Raw genomic sequence first — 22131 nt, 5'->3', positions numbered from 1 at the left:
CCTTTCGATTTAAATGTCAAAAAACAATGTCCCTCCCTGCTGGAATGTCTTAAGATTAAATTGATGATATTGTTCAGCTGATCAACACTTCATGTAAATGTCAGAGTTAACAAGATTCTGTTTAAAACCTGCCAAGATTGTAATTTCAAAAGCTGGGAACAAATGTGCAAACAAAAACAAGAGTGGGGGATATTATAAATTAAATTCACTAGAATTCAATTTCTTTTGTTGATATGAGCCAACAATACCGGTAATATAAAAGTAAAATTTAAAAAGTTATAATGTCATCAAAGAATGAGATGCAGTTTTAACAAAATGGACCTTTAGATTAGACACAAAAAGTTACACCCTGTCTGCCATGTAACAATGGCTGTGTTATCATCAAAAGCTATGACTGCATATTAATGAGTATTAAATCAAATGTAACCTGAAGACTAGTGCTCTGCTTCTTAAATCAGGCAGAAAGAGTTCTCGGACTGATTAAAGCTCCACTCAGTCGCTCAGACAAGCATGGCTCTGTTTTATTTCTGGATCAATTTACAAATTAAATCTGGATTTCTTCATGAATATTTCAAAGATATTACACGGAGTCTAAGGTACACCCCAAACTCGGTAAAATATCCCTTACAAGCTTAAACAAGAGGCCCACGGGTCACAACACTCACCTGAGTCACCTTGGCTCTCCTGCTCTTCAGAACATTGGCCCCACACCCTACCCTTTGTAGCCATGATTGGATCATACATGAATCTACACAACACGAAGCCTAGATTTACCTATAACAAGAGCTCCACACCTGGTAATCATGAGTTGTTTACTTTGAGGTGTCTTGAAGATCTAAATTTTTACTTGACCTACCATTAAAACAATGTCCACACTTGGTAATTATAAGTTTTAAGATGTGAGGTGTATTGAGGCCTTGACTTAACTATAACAAGAGCCCAACACTTGGTAATCATGAGTTGAATATTGTGAGGTGTCTTTAGGCCTTGACATACCTATAAAATGAGGTCCAACTTGTTTATTCTGAGTTGTGTTCTGTGAGGCCTTAACTTACCAACAACTTGAGGTCCAGAGTTCCTGAAGGTGTGTTGTACTCTTTGATAAGTCACAGGACTCTGGGCTTCAGTAGAGATACTTTCATTGTGACTGCGAGATATGGTTGAGATACTTTCATTGTGACTGTGAGATATGGTTGAGATACTTTCACCAGAGTCAGAAAAACTCCACTCAATGTTCAACTCTGAGAACTGTGTCTGATTCTCCAAGCCTACAAAGAAAACAAGAATACTATATCATTGTCATTATATTGTCATTATAATTGATGCCAACAGTTTACCTTCTGCCCCATGGAGGCAGAGACCATGAAATTTACTATTTTTGTTCCCCATTATCAAATATGTTATTTACCAAAATTGGTTCACTCATTCCAGAGGAGAAAGTAAAAATATTCAAAAGTTAACATCAGACACATGGCAGACATGGCAGATGTTGCAAAATGCACAACAATGCACAGTTAGCAGTAGGTCAGTGATTCAGGTGAGCTAATAATCCATACCTTTATAAACTAGAATCCTTCATATTAAACCTAAGCACTGATGTTCAATGGTAAAAATCTCTCCAAAAAATGCTAAAACTGCAGATTTTTTCCTATAATCCTCTGCAGGCAAACAGTTATATAATATCCTTACAAATCCCTGATATACTTCACCCTATTTCATGTTATCATTTCTATAAGTGCTGCAATGATATCCTTTCAGAAGTATCACTCTTACTTTTTCAAGGACACACGAGTACACTGCTTGACACTAGAGTCCTTAAAATCTAAATGTCTTAAATTCATAACTTCTAACTTGACCTTCACGAGTACAAAGTCATAAGCTAGAGGAGAACGGGATAATATTAATCTGAGCTTTATGTACAGAAATCTTTACCTATAGCAATCAATAGTACAACAGACCCAGTTATGGCATAATGACACTCTGTATTTCCTCAAATTTGAATTTTTTCTGCAATTCTGTCAATTTTTTGGCAGATAATGATGCAACATATGAAAAAACATTAAACAAATTTAATCCACAATATAAGCTAAGATTGAGATAAATCACTGATGAAGATGAAAATATTTGGAAAGAAATGTTGTGATTTTGTAATTTTTTAGTTATACATCTCAAAGGAGACAATTATTCCTCAGAGACTATGGAACTGTATAGCCATGTGTAAAGCATTCGATCAAAAATGTCACCCTCAATAGCTACACATTTGATGCTGAAAATTTTTGTCAAAAAATATATATATAGTAGAGCCTCGGTAATCCAGATGATTCAAATCCCAGATGAAATATATTGGTCAGGAACAGAATATATTTGAACAGAATATATTGGAACAGAATATATAGTTTTATCCTGTAACTACCCCTTGCATTGACCAAATAAAGGTAACCTAATAAACCAAAGCTTTATTCAGTCAATGCCCTACTAAAGCCTCGTGGATGTATTCCGACGTTCTAAAAGCATTGTGACGTCATGAATATTGCAATGTTTACGCCATGGCGTAGTTTCAACTGCAGAGGAGATGTACCTACATCGATTGAAAATAGCTCGTTTTGGAGGTCACGTAAAAATATGTTGCAGGATAAACAAAATACATGGTAACTGTCTTGAAATAGAAGCGATATTTGGGCTCAGGTCGAAAACGTGATAGAGGGCTCGGCAAGCCTCGCCCTCTATCAAGTTTTCTTACCCTCGCCCAAATATCGCTTATATTTCAAGACAGTAACCATGTATTTTAACATGGTACTGTACACTGTACAGTATATGGCCATAAGTGAGGAATCATTTTTTTTTTTTCTCAGTGACTATATATTTCATTGAAATTTTTTTTTTTTAAAAACTTATTAATAACTTCAATTTTTATCCCTATTTCTATTTTTTCTCCCTTAATTTTGCAATCTTTTTATACTAATTATCTTTTCCAAGATGCTAAGCAAAATATATAGTTACATGGTTACCAATTGTAAGAAATATGTTTCTGAATCAGTAATTTGAAAGCTTCATTAATCTGCATGTGGGACTGTATTTTCCACACTTGGTCACCGCTTAATTGCTGATACGTGGTTTTAAATTATTCATGCAAGCCAAAAGGGGTAACACTATAAAACTATACTATGACTCGACCCATTGTTAAATGACTCTTGGAGTTTTTTTATCTTCAAATTGTTTGCTGAAACATTAGACCTCATCTGGAAGACAAGACTATACCAACTATTGGTAAACCACTTGAGTTAATTGAGAATAGTGTTGTATAAAACCAGACCATTTGACATGATGACAACTTGACATCACATCACAGGTCAGTATTTCACTGTGCATTACAGTACCCAATTTTTTTACCATATGGTTACCTGAGAAGGGAGTGGTCTTCTTAGTACCAGATGTTATTTACCTGGAGTGTCCTAATACTCAAGATGCCAAAAATTCATATACACACTGCATTATACAGGAAGTCTTTATGGTGATCATGGTCAACATTACACACGTTTCCAAAGAAAATCAACATGATATGGATATTTTGTGCACCAGTATCTTTGTTTTACATGAAAAAATTGTGAATCTTTTTAAAATTATTTCACATTCTAGAAAAAAATATTTTCTTTGTTCTTTATTTGCTCAATTTTTACATTTTAAATTAGTTAATTTTATGAATTTAGCCTTTTCAGTAAAACACCAAATACTCATTATCAACCTTTATATGGAAACTTAAGGGCTCTGTTTCCAGAGGCAAGGGTTGTACAACATACACATCAAGTTATCTCCCTTGGGAGAGTGATAAACCATTAATTCCTGGCCACAAACAGACTGCCTTGTTTTCATACATCACTAATTATCCAGCCCCTCAGCCAAATCAGAATCTTGTCTTACAAGTAATTTAACTACATGTTACAGTGAATTAAATACACAAAAATCACCCTACCTCACACTTAATTTCCATGAATGAAAACTATATATATGGAGATCATTATTTTTTATCAATCATTTTTGTGTTAAATTATGCAATTATGTATTTTTTGGCTTTTATGTGTGAAAAATAAATCTCCTCAATCCCTCTTTCTTCAATTCACAAGACATATGTGATAAAGATAAAATCATTTTCTTTCGAGGAATTCTACTTAGTACCTATTTATGGAAAATATGTCTCACAAACTTACAGATTATACATATTATACTGCATCCTCCAAAACAAAAAAATCTCAACAATCCATTTCAGACTAACTCCCATTCTTGAAACAAGCTTTTCAGGAAAGAAAAGATTAAAATTACAAAATTTTCATCTGCCTATTCCTCCATTGTTAAATATGGATTCAACTCAGGTCTCACACTAAAATTTAGAGATTTCATTGGTCCTTCACTTGTATGTAGAGATTTCATTGGTCCTTCACTAGTATGTAGAGATTTCACTGGTCCTTCACTTGTATGTAGAGATTTCATTGGTCCTTCACTAATATGTAGAGATTTCATTGGTCCTTCACTAATATGTAGAAATTTCATTGGTCCTTCATTAGTAAGTAGAGATTTCATTGGTCCTTCACTAGTATCAGGGTTTGAAATTAACAGTCGCCCACTCGCAATTTGCGACTAATATTCCATGTGGGCGACTTAAAATTACGTTCAAGTTGCTCACATGGCGATTAGAAAATTTACGATAATAAATATTTGTTTTTCAATTTTGTCCGAATGTTTTGTATTTTTCTCTTGAAAAATTTTGTAATCAGTAAAGTGCTTTATAATTACCCGTAAGAAGTACTTACACATAAAGCGTCTAAGTGATTGTGTCGGGCACAATGTGGCATCGAGGGGTCAATGAGCCCAAGAAACCAAAAAGTACTGTTGTTATTTGTGAATGAAAACATGCCATGTGCTCTACATATGATGCTGAATGATCATATCAATCTTCATAAACAGAAGAGTTCCACTTCAAATTTAGATAAGTCATGGATAATGTTACAACGGATAGAAATGAAACACGAAGTGCATGATAAAAAAAAAAGAAAAATGGGGTTGTTGTTTTTATATTCAGTAGAAGGTGTGATAATCTGTGGGCGAATAAATTTTGATGTGGGCCCCAGAATTGCAAGATTCAGTAGCCCACATGGCTATCAAGGATTACAAGTTAGTTTAAAACCCTGAGTATGTAGAGATTTCATTAGTCCTTCACTAGTATGTATAGAGATTTCATTGGTCCTTCACTAGTATGTAGAGATTTCATTAGTTCTTCACTAGTATGCAGATATTTGATTGGTCCTTTACTAAAATGCTGGGATGTCATTGGTCCTTCATTAAATATGCTGGGATTTCATTGGTCCTGCATTAGTGTTCACTGGTCCTTCACTTTTAATGGTTCTTCACTAGTAATGTGTAGCGATTTAATTGGTCCTTCACCTGTTTACTAGTATGCAGATATCTTATTGTTCCTATACTAATATGTTGGGATTTCATTGGTCCTTCACTTGTGTTTACAGAGATTTCATTGGTCCTTCACTAGGATGCAGATATTTTACTGGTCCCTCACTTCACTGGTCTTTCACTTAATGTCCTGGGATTTCATTAATACTTCACTAGTATAAAGGGGTTTCATTCATCCTAATTCACAAATACACATGAATTTGTACATACTGAGAATAAGTTCCTTTAGTACAAAGCGAATGTATTGCTCACTGAGTAACTCTGAAGTTAAACCCTTGAGTATGTTTCTTCAATAAGAAACATTTTTTGATGGCTATCTGTTTATCTGAATTAACTTACAAATATCCCTGAAGATTTTTCTTTCTTCCCCATATTAAAAGAATTGAAAAATATATATATTCAATTCAGTACATGGAGTCAGTTGAAGAAAGTATGTATATCTTCTAGTGTATCATATTAGTTTTTAGCAAAATGTGTCCGTTTTTTCACTCACGTAGAATATGTTGTCATTTAAAGATAACAATCCAAGTTTATTCTAGAAGTTTAAATTGCCTTCTAACAATGCCCTTGTTGTGTTTTGTTTTTTGTTTCTTTTTTTTTGGTGCATTATAATAACATTAAAGAATTCAAGATAGCAATCTTTACAGACCACACCAGCTATTTCTCTGCTTTGCCAAAGGGTTGCCTAAATTTCCATATTAAACTTTAAGACTTTCAATGTTAATTTTTGATAATTTAAGTAATAAACCCTGGTAGACCTCTCCATACACAAAACTCTTTGTGTATTATTAAGTGGTATTTTACCATAAGCAGATTTTTACATCTATATGTGTCAGCATTACTGATATCAAGGTGTACAAAAGTGTTTTAGCATTATTTTTCATAAACTTAGTTTGCTGAAATAACTACCGGTATTATACACTGCTCCAAATTATGTGATCACACATTTATAAAAATAACCATTGAATTCAATAACTGGTCAAAATTTTAGAAGACTCTATAATGAAAAATGTAGACTCTGTATAGAGCTTTGTCATCTATTCCCTTCTGTTTTCCACACTTCAAGCATTAATAATTTAAAAGATATACTGTATTCAACACTGTATTATGAAAAGACAGATCGAGGCAAATGGAAAATCAAAGAAAATGTAGTAAACAGAGCATTCAATGTTTTGTAGTTGGATACGGAATTTATTTCACAAGTGACTGGATTTTTTTTTTTATTTTTCCTCGTGCTTCACACTCATGAAAATATAAAAAATCATGTCCTACTCATGAAATAAATTCCATATCCAACTACAGAATATTGAACATCCTAGCTCCATCAGTCTGATGATATTTCTCATTTTTTGCAAATGGTAACCAGAGGCAAAATGAGATTAGAAAAGCCCAGTCTATTACTTTTACCAGGAATACAATACTGGGGGGATAGAAAAGGCTGCATAAAAGGAATTTTACTTCATTATTACTTATAAATAATTATTTCAAGTTCCATCACTAAATGTACTGAACAAATTGATTTTCCAGGCAAATAACGTAAAGTTGATGAACTCAATTCATCCATGTCCAGAGCAAAACTAAATATTAGACAGGGACATTTCTGCCTCCATCTACTTTATCTGCTAGCTTTGCTCTTATTCTCTCCTCCTTACCAGATGAATTTATGGAACTGCATGGGTTCATATATATAACTCTGGTGCAGCAATGGGTTTGGGAAACAAAATAGGTGAATTCTTTTTCTTTCATTGATTTTAGGACAAAGTAACACTCAGCTAAAATAAACTTTGCAGCATTCAAAGGTACTTTTTATTCTTTGTAAATCCCTACCTTTGGATATATTTAGAAGTTTTGGAATTTTCACGACTATTTCTATGACGACAGGTCTGTTTACGATGACGTGGTCTACATTAACAGTGGCCTTGACCTCTGCTATAAAGGGACCCTCAACAAGAAAGACACTGGACGAATTTCCAGGACAGCTGGGCACTCTCAGGCAGCTCTTTCTTTCACCACTGAAGAAAGAAAAACACAAAAGTAGTCAAAATTCAAAATGACCCCTCCCCTTTTTAGGTCAGGCCCCGGGGCCATGAAACTTAGACGAGCTCACTTTTGATCTCAGTCTCACTTTTCCACTATTAATTCCTTCAATAAAAGTGAGACTGAGATCAAAAGTGAGCTCTAAGTTTTATGGCCCCAGAGCCTGGTCAGGGCAGGTCAAGTCGTATTAGTGAATTAAAGACAATCCTGACCGAGTACACCAACACTGCTTAACCCATAGAAGCTGCACTTTGATGTGATGGGAATGGTCCACCTAAGCTAATAAGCTTCATCATCCAAATGTTCACTCATATAACATTTTGCTTTATGCTAATAATGCCCCCCCTCCCCCCCCCCCCCCCCCCCCAAGTCTTAGTTATAAACATGATAAATACCGTAGAATGCATTTGATTTCACTTTACCTTGTGGGACAAAAAATTGACAGAAATGGTCTTTTACCCTTACAATTTTATAAAGGTTCCAGTGAGAGTTACCTTTCTTATCAGAGGAGAAATGAACCTTAAGATTAAAACCCACATGCCTCTATACAATGAGTGAACAAATAGATTCACAAAAGCTGGAGATAAAACATCATTTTTTCCCTTACCTCTGACTAAGCCCTGTACTCTCTATTTCTGTCAGATCTTCTGTATCATTTAGACATACACATTCCAAGCTAACAGCAACTAATCTGTACCTGAAAAAAATATTTTTATAATATAGATTGATTAGGATTTACTTCTAATAATAGTTTGAAAATTCAATATTAGGCCAGGTAAAATTAATCTTTAGATTCTCATCCCCGCCCGCCCCTCTCAAAGTGCCCCGCCCCGTTGTTTTTTATTTTGCTTTTTCGGTGCCAAACGTATTTTTTTCATGTATTTTTATTCAGCAAGAATATGTGTCAAAATTTAAGAGTTATCTCCCGTCTGTATTAAAAGTCGCGTGGCGCTATTTATAGCAAAAAAACTATGTGAAGAATGGAGAAATATCGGCAATAAAAGCAGTTTAAATATGTAAGGAAAAGATAATTTGTCAGTAATGAGAAGGCAGAAAAGCAAAAATAACATATAAACACATCTAGATACCATCACTGGCATGGGCAAGTTTTTAAAGAGATTTTAACCAAGTAAAAACAGACAAAGAAAATGACACATGGTCAAGTTTTAAATAACGATCTCCAGATGTATGTGATTTTGCATTTAAAAAAAAACATCGTCCAAAGACTTTAGAGAATAATAGTGCTAAGGAAATGTTAAATCTTAAAACTGTTCAGGCCTAGGCTTTTCAGTAGAATATTTTACAGATTTAAACAATCCTGTTTTGCAAATTTGATATATTTAATGTCAAACATGTCAAGTCTCAAGAACGATTGAGTGTATGAGGACAGTGGAAATCTGTGATATCTGTATACCACACAGAACAGAAGGAGTTGTTGGTAAAACTATAAGGTATTTGGGGAAAGGCCGATGAGAAAACATGCATATGCAATTTATTAGGATCAGCACCTCATTTTGTTTGGCGTGTGCCGTATCTGTGTACTTGATTATTTGTTAATAAAACTATAAATATTTTAATTTTCTATAACAAGAATCTTCTGTAGATATTAAAAGAATATGAAAACAATAAAATCTATTCATATTGGCATTAACATAATGTAAAAATCAAGTGTACGAATGTGTTGTTGATACTTTCATTTATAAAAAATAAAAAATAAAATCCGCCCACCCGCCCCAATGTTTCAGCAAATTAGGATGAGAATCTAAATTTTAAATTTATATGGCCTTAAGTCAAATTCTTGTCCAAATTCATACAAGAACTTCCATAAACTGTTCAGAACTTTCTCTACATAAACAATATGACAAATGTTCTGAAAAATCAATATCTTTGTTATAATATGCACGTTTTTATTAGTCAACAGATAAGTGGTATTCCTGTGTTTTTTTGTAATGGTGTTATCTGGGTGGCATTTTAGGTAATTCATCATTTGTGGACCTTTATTTTGACACTGCTTGGAATGTAATGGCTACATCTAAAATATGGCCTCGCCTCAGCTGATCTGTTTCTGGTTGTCAGTAAGCTTAAAACATAGGTCACAAAACCAGTGTAGTACCTACTCAGTTTGATTCCCAGCAGAGACAGAGCTCTATATGTATACACTTATTTCATAGCTATAATCAGGGGAATGCCAGTGCTTGTCCTGAGGTAGTAGGGAATTATAAGACTTCACTGTAAATATTGCCTAAAGCTGAAAGCCATGGGAAACATGTCTTCCCCACTAAAAGGGTACAGCAGTTTATTCCCTAAGTAGCCAAGAAAAAAGTGTTTTATTACCTGACCCATCTTCACAATGTCAAAGTTTTGTGATATTTGTTCCACTACACAAACCCTTGATGAAAGCCACCATTTAAAAGTCTTGCTGAAAAGCTTCCATTTCATTTGTTCCCATCAAGGACTAGGAACCAATCAGAAAACAGTCTTTATAGTAAGTACGTTTTGTGTTTTAAAATTGAAAAGTACCAATATTGTAGGATTTGTGATAGTTACCTCAAATTAATTTTTTCAGGAAACAGTTCAATATGCCTAATTACAATTTATATTGTTGGATAAGTAATTAAATGGCTTAAGACAGTCTCTGTATTTCAGCAATTTTTGGGGTTAGTGCACATGAGCACATGTTTATATGATGCATTTAGAGCAAAGGAAATAATGAGATGCAAAAATGTGAATACAAGTCCCCATTTTCCTTCATTCCACAATCACTTTCTGCATACTTTGATCATTTCTAAACCTTTACTCAGAATGGTTACAAAATCTTACGTAAACAACACTTGGTATTTAAACCTCTCCAGACAGAATTCCTCCTTCCTGATTCAGTCAGATTGGCCCTGGGAGAAGACCTGGTATTTACACTGATCATAGAGGACCCCCTCAACATCAAAGAACTTATTAACCAAGACGACATGTTTGCTGAAGAATTTTTTACCCTCAATTGGCTGCCTGGACCTGACAACACCCAATGTCAAGATGATGTCATCTGACAAATATTTCTACTGAAGGATTAGCTTTTTGATCTTTTTACTCAAGGATTTTGATGCGTCCTTATGCATTGATTTTGTCTGTTTTATTTATGAAGCTAATTCTGATATTACAGTTCTTGGCGATTACAACCTTAAACTATGCCAAGAACTTTTATCTGTGTCTGCCTATATTCAGCAATATAATCCTAACTTTTATCAGACCTGATACAAGGTATGATAGGAAGGTGATGTGAAATTATAAAGATGGCTTTATTAAGAAATCTTTTTGAATAATAGACAGCTCGTTTTAAACAATAGGATACAGACCTTTCTAAACCTGATGTAGCAGAGCCTTGTGTCCTAGTTGTTAAATAATGAGACAAAACAAATAACAGGGAAATGGTTTGAGCATTTTGAAATTAAAACTACAAAAGTAAACCTTTGACACACATTCTTTTTTTCTCTTTTTAATATCAACATTTCTGAAGATGTGTATTTTTTTTTGTGTGTGACTCCATCCTACTCTAAATATCTCCTTCTGAAACAGGATTAGGCCATGATTCAATTGAATATAGTAAACCAATGATTTGTCAATTTGAACTAATTTTCTTGACTGAAGAAACTTTCTACATAAATATACAATACTAAAATAAATAGGTTGTGGTGAGAAATATTCATGAGGACTGTAAATCACTTTTTATTCACAAGAACTTTATTTTTGCCTAATTACGCGAGGCTATCTCCTCATGAAATTTTCCTTCTCACATATATTTCGTATATTTTTATTAGTAAAGATTATATAGGGCAATAGTCAGAATTCGTGAAAATTTTGTCTAGCTTATAAATGGCAAATACCCATCTCGCAAAAATAAGGTGTCGAGATCATTTGGTGATTTACAGTAAAAAAAAAAAAAGGTCTCAAAATTCACAGATATTTCTTGCATGCATATTCCTTCTTCACATTGGTTTACAATAAACTAGCTTCTACCCCTTCAGCGCATTAATGCTTTATGCCAATCCCATAATTGAGTCAGATTTTGTGAAAGCAGTTCAAAAGCAATCTACCTGTGGTCTGCTTAGATGCTCAAATTGTGTCTGGTTAACACTGAAGCAGGTGTATACTTTGGTTGGATATTCCTTACAATAGCAAGAGCCATATATAGATAGATGTATATATATATATATATATATATATATATATATATATATATATATATATATATATATATATATATATATATATAACCAGCATGACCAGAGTCACTCAAGCATAAAATGTAGGTCAGAGGCAGCAACCATTATACACGCATTAGAAGATCATTACAACAGGATGCACCATATTTTTAAAATTAGTTTGAATACCTCTTGAAGAAAATCAGGAAACGATCTACATGCTCTTTGTATAACTTGAGTAATGTTTGTTAGATGCAGCAGCTGGCCATGGAGCATGCACCATACATATTATCCAAAGATGCACTGTATCTGCAAGACTGGTTTGGATATCAATCATATCAGGTGCAGATTAAGACCCCCCCCCCCCAAAAGAAAATGTAAAACAGTAAAATTTCAGGTAATTCTTGTTTAATAAGGTTTTCTAAATTGCTGATTCTCAGGAGCTATGGCAAGGGGGAAAGGGGAGTTACACTCCAGGGTGACCCAGCAGACATTGCCTAGTGCACCTCCCCCCTCCTGTATAATCACTCCTGTATAACCATGTATAACCCCCCAAAGAATTTCCACCGGACCAGAGAAAGAAACAAACCAGTAAAGTAATGCAATATATATGTATGTCCAGAGGACACAAAAGATTCACTCTGGGCTACACTGTATTGCAAATCACATAAAATTAGATGTTAAAATCATCGAAAAAGTCTGATTCATAAGATACAGTAAAACACACATACAACAAATTGCCAGGGACATGCAGAGCAGGGGGAATGAAAATCACTTTGCTGTAAGTGTAAATTCATTATAAGTGTGTTCGCTATAAGTGTGCTTTACTGTAAAGAGAGAGAGAGATAAAATAAATAAACAGTATTCAAGAAATAAAGAGGCAAGAGAGAGCTACAATCAGGGATAGGATTGATTTACTTCTCATCAAACTCGTATTTCACGGGCTTTGAAAAAAAAGATACAAGGGCAAAATCCTTGATGTAGTAATTTTTGACTATGATCCGTGTCTGAGAATAGATCTACTAATCTACAATCTCACTGAAATATAAATCTGACGAATAGTCTATTCAAAATAATGAAGTTGTTCATAGCTTGCATACCTTATCTGAAGCCTCTTTTTCACATCGTGACCTGGCTATAATATAGTCCAGTCTAAAATATCTTGCAGAATCTCTTGTCTCTATGGTAACTGTTTCTTATTTGAGGCAATCTTGTCAAACACTATAAAATCCTTTTCGTTCAAAAAAACATAAATTGGATAAATGCACAAACATCTCTGTGTAATTTAATTCACAATATAAACAAATTTAGTCCATGGTTAATTTGAAAACCAAGTCCCCCCTGTCGAGTTCCTATGTCCCCGCATGCTGTTATCCCATTTAAAATTGAAATCTGATCTCCACTGAATTGTTACAAAATGTGTCAGGCAAGTTCAGCCAATTAAGTTCAACAATAAGGAAACAAGAGACCTGGCTTGTTCAGTTGTAAATAATGTCAGTCTGCTGAGAGATGTGTCCAGTTTATACACAAGAACCTGCACTGGCTTGTGAACAATTCCAGTTCAATTAATTTTTACACCCTCCATCAATTATCTGGAAAAAATTCTGACAAGAGTTAATTTCTATAATACAACGTTGGTGCACAGTACGTCTGACAATTTCTTTTTTTAATCATTTTTTTTTTTTGGTCAAAATTGAAATATATACTTTATCATGATTATATAAATGAATTTAAGGCCATTCACATTTTTTCTGTGCCCTTTGGTTTTGAACATCCCAAACCATAAGAAAAACACAGTCACAAATTAAGTCAGTAGTATAATGAAATACGCTTATATTGAAGTGCCATGGACAAAACAATTTTGATTTGTTTTCAACGTAATTTATTATATCTGTTAAGTTCATGTGATAGGGTGAAATATGTAATAATTAATAAATGTTATAAATCACCCTATCACATACATGTTATTAAACAAAATGGAAAGGGAGTCACTTCACTATATGCATGAATTCATAATAAGTGTCATTGCTAAATCCCTGTTATACTGTAGAAAAGTATTTCATTATTTTTGCCAATTAATATACTTTAATTTTGGTTAAAATTGGGTGGGACTCTTACATAACTATATATTGTCAGAAGCTCCAACTACCAAGCCATCAAAGCCCTATTCTCTATTGAGAAGTTGATGGCTCGTTTTAAATACCCCCCCCCCTCAACTTTGTTGAGGGGGAGTATTAAAACGAGCCATCAACTTCTCAATAGAGAATATCAAAGCCCCAGTCCACACAATCCAAACAACTCGGGAGTTCTAATAAATTCCAGTACAATTTATTTTTACTTTTTTTAACATACTGAAAATTTCTCTCAGTTTATACAATTAATTAAAGTAAACAAACCATTTGACGTTTCTTCATTAACTTTTCTAAATCTGTCCATGAGTAATGCTGTAAACATTCCCAGCTCTAAGCCAAGTACTTGAAGTCTGTTATTTTATCAATGAAGAAAAACACTGCCATTATATAACATACATCCATTTCAAGGACAAAGAAAAACAGCACCAACTCATAACTTTGGGTGGCACCCATGTTTTTGTTTTAGGTTATATTTCTTCTTTCAAATCTCTTTTAAAAGTCTGCAAGAGCTATACAATGTTATCACTTGTAAATTAGTTTGCGTTTTTTCAAGGTCATGTGTATAGATCTATGGCACTTCCTTTGTACTGAATTAAAACAGAGGTTATGTTTGTGTGTTAATTAATAATTTAGTTTGTTCATATATGAATATAATGTTGATATTTATAAGAACAGAGATAAAATAAGGTTAATTGATATATGTTACATAGTAAACATGGTAAAGGTATCATTTTTAAAGTATTTTTTGTAGAACTACTCTAACATTACTTCCCTCTTCAGGTTCAATGACCCTCTGGAAAGAGAGATAACTCTAACTGGGGTTATAAAGAACAAGGTTGACTACGGGCCTTTTTAGGCCCTGTGAATTTCTGAAAAATCAGAACTGCTCAGTTTTAGTTGACAATACATTAAATTTTACTTGGACCCTTGGTCACTGCATATCTATTAAAAGTGACATAATTTTCTTGCTAGTTTATGTATTATTGCGTCATGAAATGCGTCACTATCCTTAAATCCTGAAAATTTCTTCAAAACTGGTCAAAAGTTTATCTTGTTTTTTCAATATTTTGCATGGAGCCCAACCTCTGATGCAAAATGTGCTTATAAATCATGAAATAATTGTTTCTGAAGTTTATAAAACATGTTTTATTTTTTTTGGATCAAGGGATGGGTTCATATTTTAATTCTTTGCTGAAGGTCCTCAAATACACCCGTTTTCTGCAAAATTCAAGAACATTGCAATTTCACCAAGCCTGTTTTTTAATACCTGGACTCTCAGTGGAAGCTTTTCTATAGGAAATGTTAAAGCACTAAGTTTCTACTTTATACTGATGTTTGAAATAGGACATTGGGACTTGGTCAGTTAATTGGTTTATGGGCAGAGACATTTCATGGATAAAGTGAACCTGGCTCATTGTCAATTTAACTGGTAATTTCTGTCAAATACTGTATGTTTGTTTGCATTTCCATCATAGCTTAATTTTCTTTTTGAAAATCAGTTATGAAAGCAACATTTGATATAAGTGAAGTGGCAGATCAGAGAGATAATGAACCTTAATTAATTTCATTTATTACATACAGCTGAACTTCGGTATCTCGAACACAGATATCTCGAATACCATGGATATGTCGAAGTGATTTTGAAGTCCCAACCCCTTATTCCTTAAGTATTTTACCCCGGATATCTCGAATCCTTGGATATATCGAAGCTTTTTCTTGGTTTCATAGTGTTCGAGATAACAAGGTTTGATTGTACTTAGTAATAAATACAGGTTTTTTTTGTATATGCAATATGCCTGATGTCACAATAGCCATATCAGCTTCCAGGGCTGATGTGGATTTATGTCACACCCCTTGTAGATTAAACAGTTCCTCTTACATGTATAAATTAAATAGACCTTTTTTTTCATTCACATTCTCTTAATTTTAAACCATTGTTCTTTGAAATAATAAGAGTCAGTGAATGATTATTTATCTCAAGTAGATGTGTGCTGTATGTTATAGCTAAGTATATAATGAACCTAATAACATGAATATTACATACCCTTTTCCATATCACATCCTGTACCAGCCCGAGACACCAATATCAGCGAGAGGACCAAAGGCCCAAGGGCTGATATTGGTCGACGGCTGATACATGATGTGATGTGGCAAAAGGTATGTTTTATTCTCCATGTAACAGGAGAGGAGAAAAATGTGATGGACCAGACCAGGCCCCTTGAATCTCCAGTCAGGTGCTCAATCAACTGAGCTATCTGGCCAGTCCATCAATCGAACCCATCTGAGTGCCACATCTATATACATCTGTAGGATAAAATGTGTCTATTTAAGATTCAAGCAAACTCTGAAGTGATGGAATCCATTGTAAAATCTTAAAAGCAGGTTTAGATAATCCCATTTGGGATGTAACTTTTGAGTTGCTTTTTGAAGTGTCCATAAATTATCATGGCTTCAGACCAAAGAGAAATAACTCCAATATATATTATTATTGCCCTTCATGCAGATCACCACATAAAACTGACGTATATCACATATGACTAATGTAAGACATTGTAACTGCATCATGTCGCATTGTGAGTACAAATAAAAATATGAGAATATATATATATGTAAAATGTCAAACATTTAACTGACCTTTGTTTGAAACAATCTCTAGAACACTCCACCACTTTGGAGCTTGAACACTGTGAGCCATTTGAGATAGGCTCATTGTCTCGAGTTTCTTCTTGTCCCGAGTCAACACCGAGTAATCCTGAGTAACATCCCTGGAACCAGTATCTTTCTGTAAAACATAAAACACTTCATAATTCTTTAATCATTCTTAGACTTTTCTACATATAGTCAAACCTCGTTATATCGAACTCAATGTGACCGAGAAAAAAAATTCGAAATATCCAAGGGTTCGAGATACCAAAGACAAAATACTTAAGAAATACGTGTTTAGAACTTCAAAATCACTTCGATATATCCATGGTATTCTACATATCAGTGTTTGCGATTCCGAAATTCGACTGTAATTTATTTGAGTTGTCATGGTTTGACAATTCTTAGATCTTTATGTACCATTCTCATGTTGGAGGCACATGTGATAGTGATCGAGTCTGAAAGAAAAGCTTCTGCAAGACAATGACTTGCCCTCCTCACTTAATCAACACTAGAAACTGCTAAATTAAAAAGTTATGAATGAGAAGGGCAGATTAAAGATTATTAAGATGTTGTGACCAGTATATCATGTATATATACATATATACTGTTATTCAGGGTAGTTTACCAATGAGATTCAGTACTCCCATCTCTTTAATATATTTCAAGTCTTCAAATAATGAATATATACATTATTATAACAGTAACTTGATCCGAAGAGTCGTATCACGTCGAGTTGACAGGCGCGGATCATCAGATCAAACGAGACGCGAAGCATTGAGTTTGATCTGATGATCCGCGCCTGTCAACGAGACGTGATACGGCTCTTCGGATCAAGTTACTGTTATAATGATAAATTTATTATATACCCTCCCTTACAACTAGCAAAATATAGTTTTAAAAAAACTTTCGAGATGAATTATATAAGATTTTTCCATTAAACAAAGCATTTTTCAAGGAACTTTTTGATGCGCATGAAAAATAACGTCATGTTTCTGTGTACTACGTCATCAGTTTCAGAGAGGGGTGATATGGATTCAGAAAACCACAGTGTGGTGATCCGGAAAGTCGGATCACACCGTCACGTGATTGTACGAAATCTACAGTAAAATTGAGTGATACACACTTGGGTATATAATAAAATATGATATTATTATGCATGTACCTTTCCTTATGGTAAAATAACAATAAGATAACACGATCAAATATTTCTTGAATTGTTTAATAAGTTGGTAAAAAAAATTCCAGAACTTAATGAATATCTAATTAATTAATAATGAAGAAAATCTGCTTACATTTATCATTGTTCAGAATAATACAGTCATTCTGACTGGACAAGAGCATGTCACATCCAGGGAGACAATTTGTGATGTCTCCCTCATCTGTAGGGTGACTACTGTGTTGTTCCCCTTTAGATGACAATAAAATGATGCAATATTAAGGGTCAACCTGGGTGACAACCTTTGATCTCCTCCCCTCTCCAGAGTTTAAGTTTTATACATACTTCTAGTTAAACTTGTAATATTGTAGTTTGATACCTTTTTAAACATAGCAGTTTCTAGGTACAAAAGTAAATTAAGCTGATGATGCCACGCATACCAAATGTACACCATGATCAAGGTATGGAATTAATCAATTCATGATAGGTTTCTGATTTTAATACATGTCAGGTAATGTTGACAGCATGAATTTACAGTTGGTAATTTTTTTTTAACTACATCTTTTTCCAGCACACGTACACTTCGATACCTTCCAGTGACACAGTCACACACCTTAAAGGACTTATTGCATGTTTCTAAATTATTTGAAATTAAAAGCATAAAACGTTCCTTATGACCACAGTTTAAAATTTTGTGTTTTTACTGCAGATAAATCGCGGTAGTTAATCAATTATTAACTCAAATGAAAACCCCTGATTTAAAAATCCAAGTTAATTAGATAGCGATCACGTGACCCTGTGACGTCAAAGGCGACAATGGCTGATCAGCTCCACGTTAATCTTACGAAAATATACGCGATACAACCTGAATTTTCTGCGTTGTGGATGACCAAATCGCTTATTTTATCGATATGAAATTGAATATCCAACCTTATATGTTAGAATTGCAGCAAGAAAAATCTGTTTACATTGTATTTAAATAGCATCGACGATAGCGAGGGAGACGCGGCGAAGACGAAGAAACTCGCCATCAGAATACGATTTGATTTGTCATCTTATCACACGTATTTACTTATTTGATTCACAAATTTAACACTATATAACTTTGTTGTTCTTTATTTTTAACATAATATTAATTTATGCAAGTCTTCATATGTTTTTTTAAAGGATGGCGATCTTGAAAAATAATTTCCCGATCACGAAACATTGCCGTATTCAAAGCTACAGTTTCTAAATGTTTGGAATAAAAAACGAAAATTTCTCAGAAGCCTTATACCATAGAACTAGTTAATGTTTCTATAGTAATTGAGAGGCACGTTAGGCATTAATTTTTTCAGCATTTTTCGTAATTAAGCTGCATTTGTTGTTGATAACTCCGTAATTAGTGTGCATATTCTCATCTCTCTATCACTGAATTGTCGCCTATGACGTCAGAGCAGTATTTCGCCGAAATCCGACTGAAATATGCATATTGCCATATTTGAATTTCAACTCCTAATATCTCTTAAAATATGCTTTCAACAACGTTTATTCTATTCAGTATTTTAATAAACAAGGTTGTAGATAATATTTTTCATAAAATTACGATTTTTGAAAGATCATGCGATAAGTCCTTTAACACTATAGCCTACCATCGATATAGGTGTACATGCCCGTTTAACTAGATTTTAATTGGAAACGTTGTAAACCTATTACAATTCTCATGCGTAATAGTAAAAGATTACGTGTGTATTAAGGAGAGGGAGGGGAGGAGGTGGTCACCTGTACGTACCGCTGTACAGGTGTTCTGTGTCACGATTTACGTGTTACGCTTTCCAACACCTCGGACGACTTACCTGTAGCGTTAACGTCACAAGTCAGGTAACACAGGTGTATAAATATCAGACTCAGGAAAATAATCCCGCTTCCTCGGCTGCTCACCATTCTTCGTAAACTTGAGGAACTTTCATCTTTTTTTTCAGTTTTTGTATTCATACCCCAACTTCCAAAGATTCTGTGTGTTTTTTTTCTTTTAAACAAGAAGGACTCATCATAAAACATCAAACAGCATAGTTTTTTAAGAGTAATTTTATATTTTGTGATCATATTAACTCTCAGGTTGCTAAAATGCATCAGTGATTTGTCGAGAACTATTTTCTTTCGCGGAAGTTTTGTTTACTCAGCATCCCGATACAAACAATGCTCGATGCAGGCACCTCCTTCTCTCTCTCCCTCTCTCTCATAACATCGGGAAGTTTCTAGTATGCCGGTCCTCAGAATCACGCGATTGCGCATAACATCTCAAAATAGGTTTAAAAATCAACAGCATGCCAGTCGAGTATATTCTGTATATTCATAAGTATTTGCCAAGAAATATTTAAAGGAACATTATATGCAATTCATAATGACGCAGAGAGAGAAGAGGGGTGGGGGTGGGGAGGGAGAGAGATCGAGGCATTGTTTTTTATTTGCAGCGGGACGGGTTTGGAGGACTCACGTACAATATATATCCACTTTAACAGTTTAAGAACCATATAGACACTGTGATGTATAACCATTTAAAAAACCTAAATCCGTTTCCGTGATAGTGCATTTTTTCTCAATTAAACAATATTTATAGCGTTTTCAACAGTTTGAAGAAAATTATATCTATAATGAAAAAAAAATCAACCAATCAATAATATTATATTGTTCTCAGGTACGTTTGTTGGTTGGTTAATTTATTTTTCTCATACCAGACAAATCATGGTACATGAGGTACATATATACATACGAAAAAGAAAGTCTAATACAGTAATAATTAATGAAGAACTAAAAGAATTTGAAGTGAAATGGGCCATTCTTTTTTTAAACATATACAGACATCCCTAGAGCCTTTTTTTTAAATTAAAAATCAACATCTTTGGAAGACTTGATTGTAACATAGAGTCACTGACGTTTAAGAAAAAGTATGTCTTAAATGTGATAAAAATTCTTTAATTTGGATGATGAATTCCACTATGTAATGGAGTGTCCATACAGTTTATTTATATTTCGTAGAAAACATATTAATCTTGATTGTAAATACTCATGAATTTGAGATTCTCTATCTACTTATTCGATTGGAATTCTAGCTGTGGTTACGAGTTTTAATTTAAATATTGATTTTGTTAATATAATTCTTAAATCCTTTGGAAGTTTACTGGGGTACATTTCTCGATTAAAACTATTCTTTAAAACCGGGTAGTTTAAGCATTTATAAGACTCTCTCTCTCTCTCTGAAAACATCAAAGCACCGCCACATATCCTCTCCCCTCTTTTGTAGGTCACCGAATCCACGATAATATAAATATCAAAAAAAAAAAAAAAAATAAAAAAAAAAAAAAAAAAAATCCTGAAATAAAACATAATACCCACTTTAAAAAATTCTCCTACATATACATATAACAAAAAACTTTTTTGGTTACTCAATATTGAAGACAAAGAAACTCTTAATTCTGTGGGCAAATTCATAAATGATAACATGTTGTAGTAGCCATACACTTTTATATATAGTATTCCCTTTAAGGTATTCAATGTATAATGAAGGAATCCTGAACACTTTTGAATCATTTTAAACTATAAAAATATGTATTGCTAAATAATGATGAAAGTGAAATTAACCAAACTTACATGACTGATAACATATTAGAAGCAAAGTTGTCAAAGTTAGCATAAATCATAGTTTCGTCAAGAAATTGTAAAAATGTCCACTCGGTAGACCTCATTTTTACCCTACAAAATCTCTAAAATCCAGGAGCTTCCGGGGGCTTTGCCCCCTGGGCCCCCACCAGGGCTTCGCCCTGGACCCACTGGGGACCTCAAGGCGACCCCCAGACCCTCTGCCTACTTTTGGCGCCCCCTCTAACTTCAATTCCTGGATCCGCGCCTGATTAGGTACCAAATATGGTCGTTATACATTGAATACCTTAAGTGAAATAGTACAATATTATTGTTGATTTACAAATTGTTATACTATCCATTGGCATATCTTTTCTTTATTATTGTACATGTTGTAATAATTTCATACTTGCTCTGTTATGGGCTCTAAATTAGAAAATAAATGTTCTGTTCTGTTCTATACACCTGTGGCTTGACTACATTTTTTTTCTATTTGTGAATACGTCCAGAGGTGCTTGGAGACAGGGTAAAGACAGCACCGCAGTCTTTATAGGGGGCACTGCTTAGATATACATTTTAGTCAAACTCATGAAAACAATATATCCTATAATTTAAGTAATCCACATCAGAGACAAATCAATATATGGTCAATATCCGGAGAGTGCATACACAAAGTCCACAGTGCATGTTCATTATGTAATATTTACATTAGTGATGATTTTTCAATCGGCTTCATATTGATCCTTTCTATTATTGAGGGAGCTTGCGGACTCAAAACTGGTGGAATATAACTTTTCCTTCAGCGTCATGACCATTATTACGTCATAGTCAACTCAATTACTTTATGTCCAAATGACTTCATAAACATCGCACATTGCTTAACACAACT

General features: G+C 33.9%; 1 protein-coding gene across 1 annotated transcript in view; it reads right to left on the bottom strand.

The window, feature by feature from the left end:
* Positions 1-9010, bottom strand: part of LOC133193586 (polycystin-1-like protein 1) — a 149948-nt gene extending 140938 nt beyond the window's left edge. The window contains exons 1-4 of the mRNA XM_061329547.1: positions 9006-9010; positions 8105-8194; positions 7288-7472; positions 1056-1268 (exon numbers count right to left, since the gene is read on the bottom strand). Coding sequence (XP_061185531.1) covers positions 1056-1268; positions 7288-7472; positions 8105-8194; positions 9006-9010 — 493 coding nt within the window. The remainder of the gene's footprint in view (positions 1-1055; positions 1269-7287; positions 7473-8104; positions 8195-9005) is intronic.
* Positions 9011-22131: the final 13121 nt, after the last annotated feature.

The sequence above is a fragment of the Saccostrea echinata genome, unplaced genomic scaffold, assembly GCF_033153115.1.
Source record: "Saccostrea echinata isolate AGI-Se365-2 ecotype Australia unplaced genomic scaffold, CSIRO_AGI_Sech_v1 ptg000028l, whole genome shotgun sequence".
Taxonomy (NCBI): domain Eukaryota; kingdom Metazoa; phylum Mollusca; class Bivalvia; order Ostreida; family Ostreidae; genus Saccostrea; species Saccostrea echinata.
Note: the sequence above shows the minus strand (reverse complement) of the source record. Positions and strands in the feature narration are given on the sequence as shown.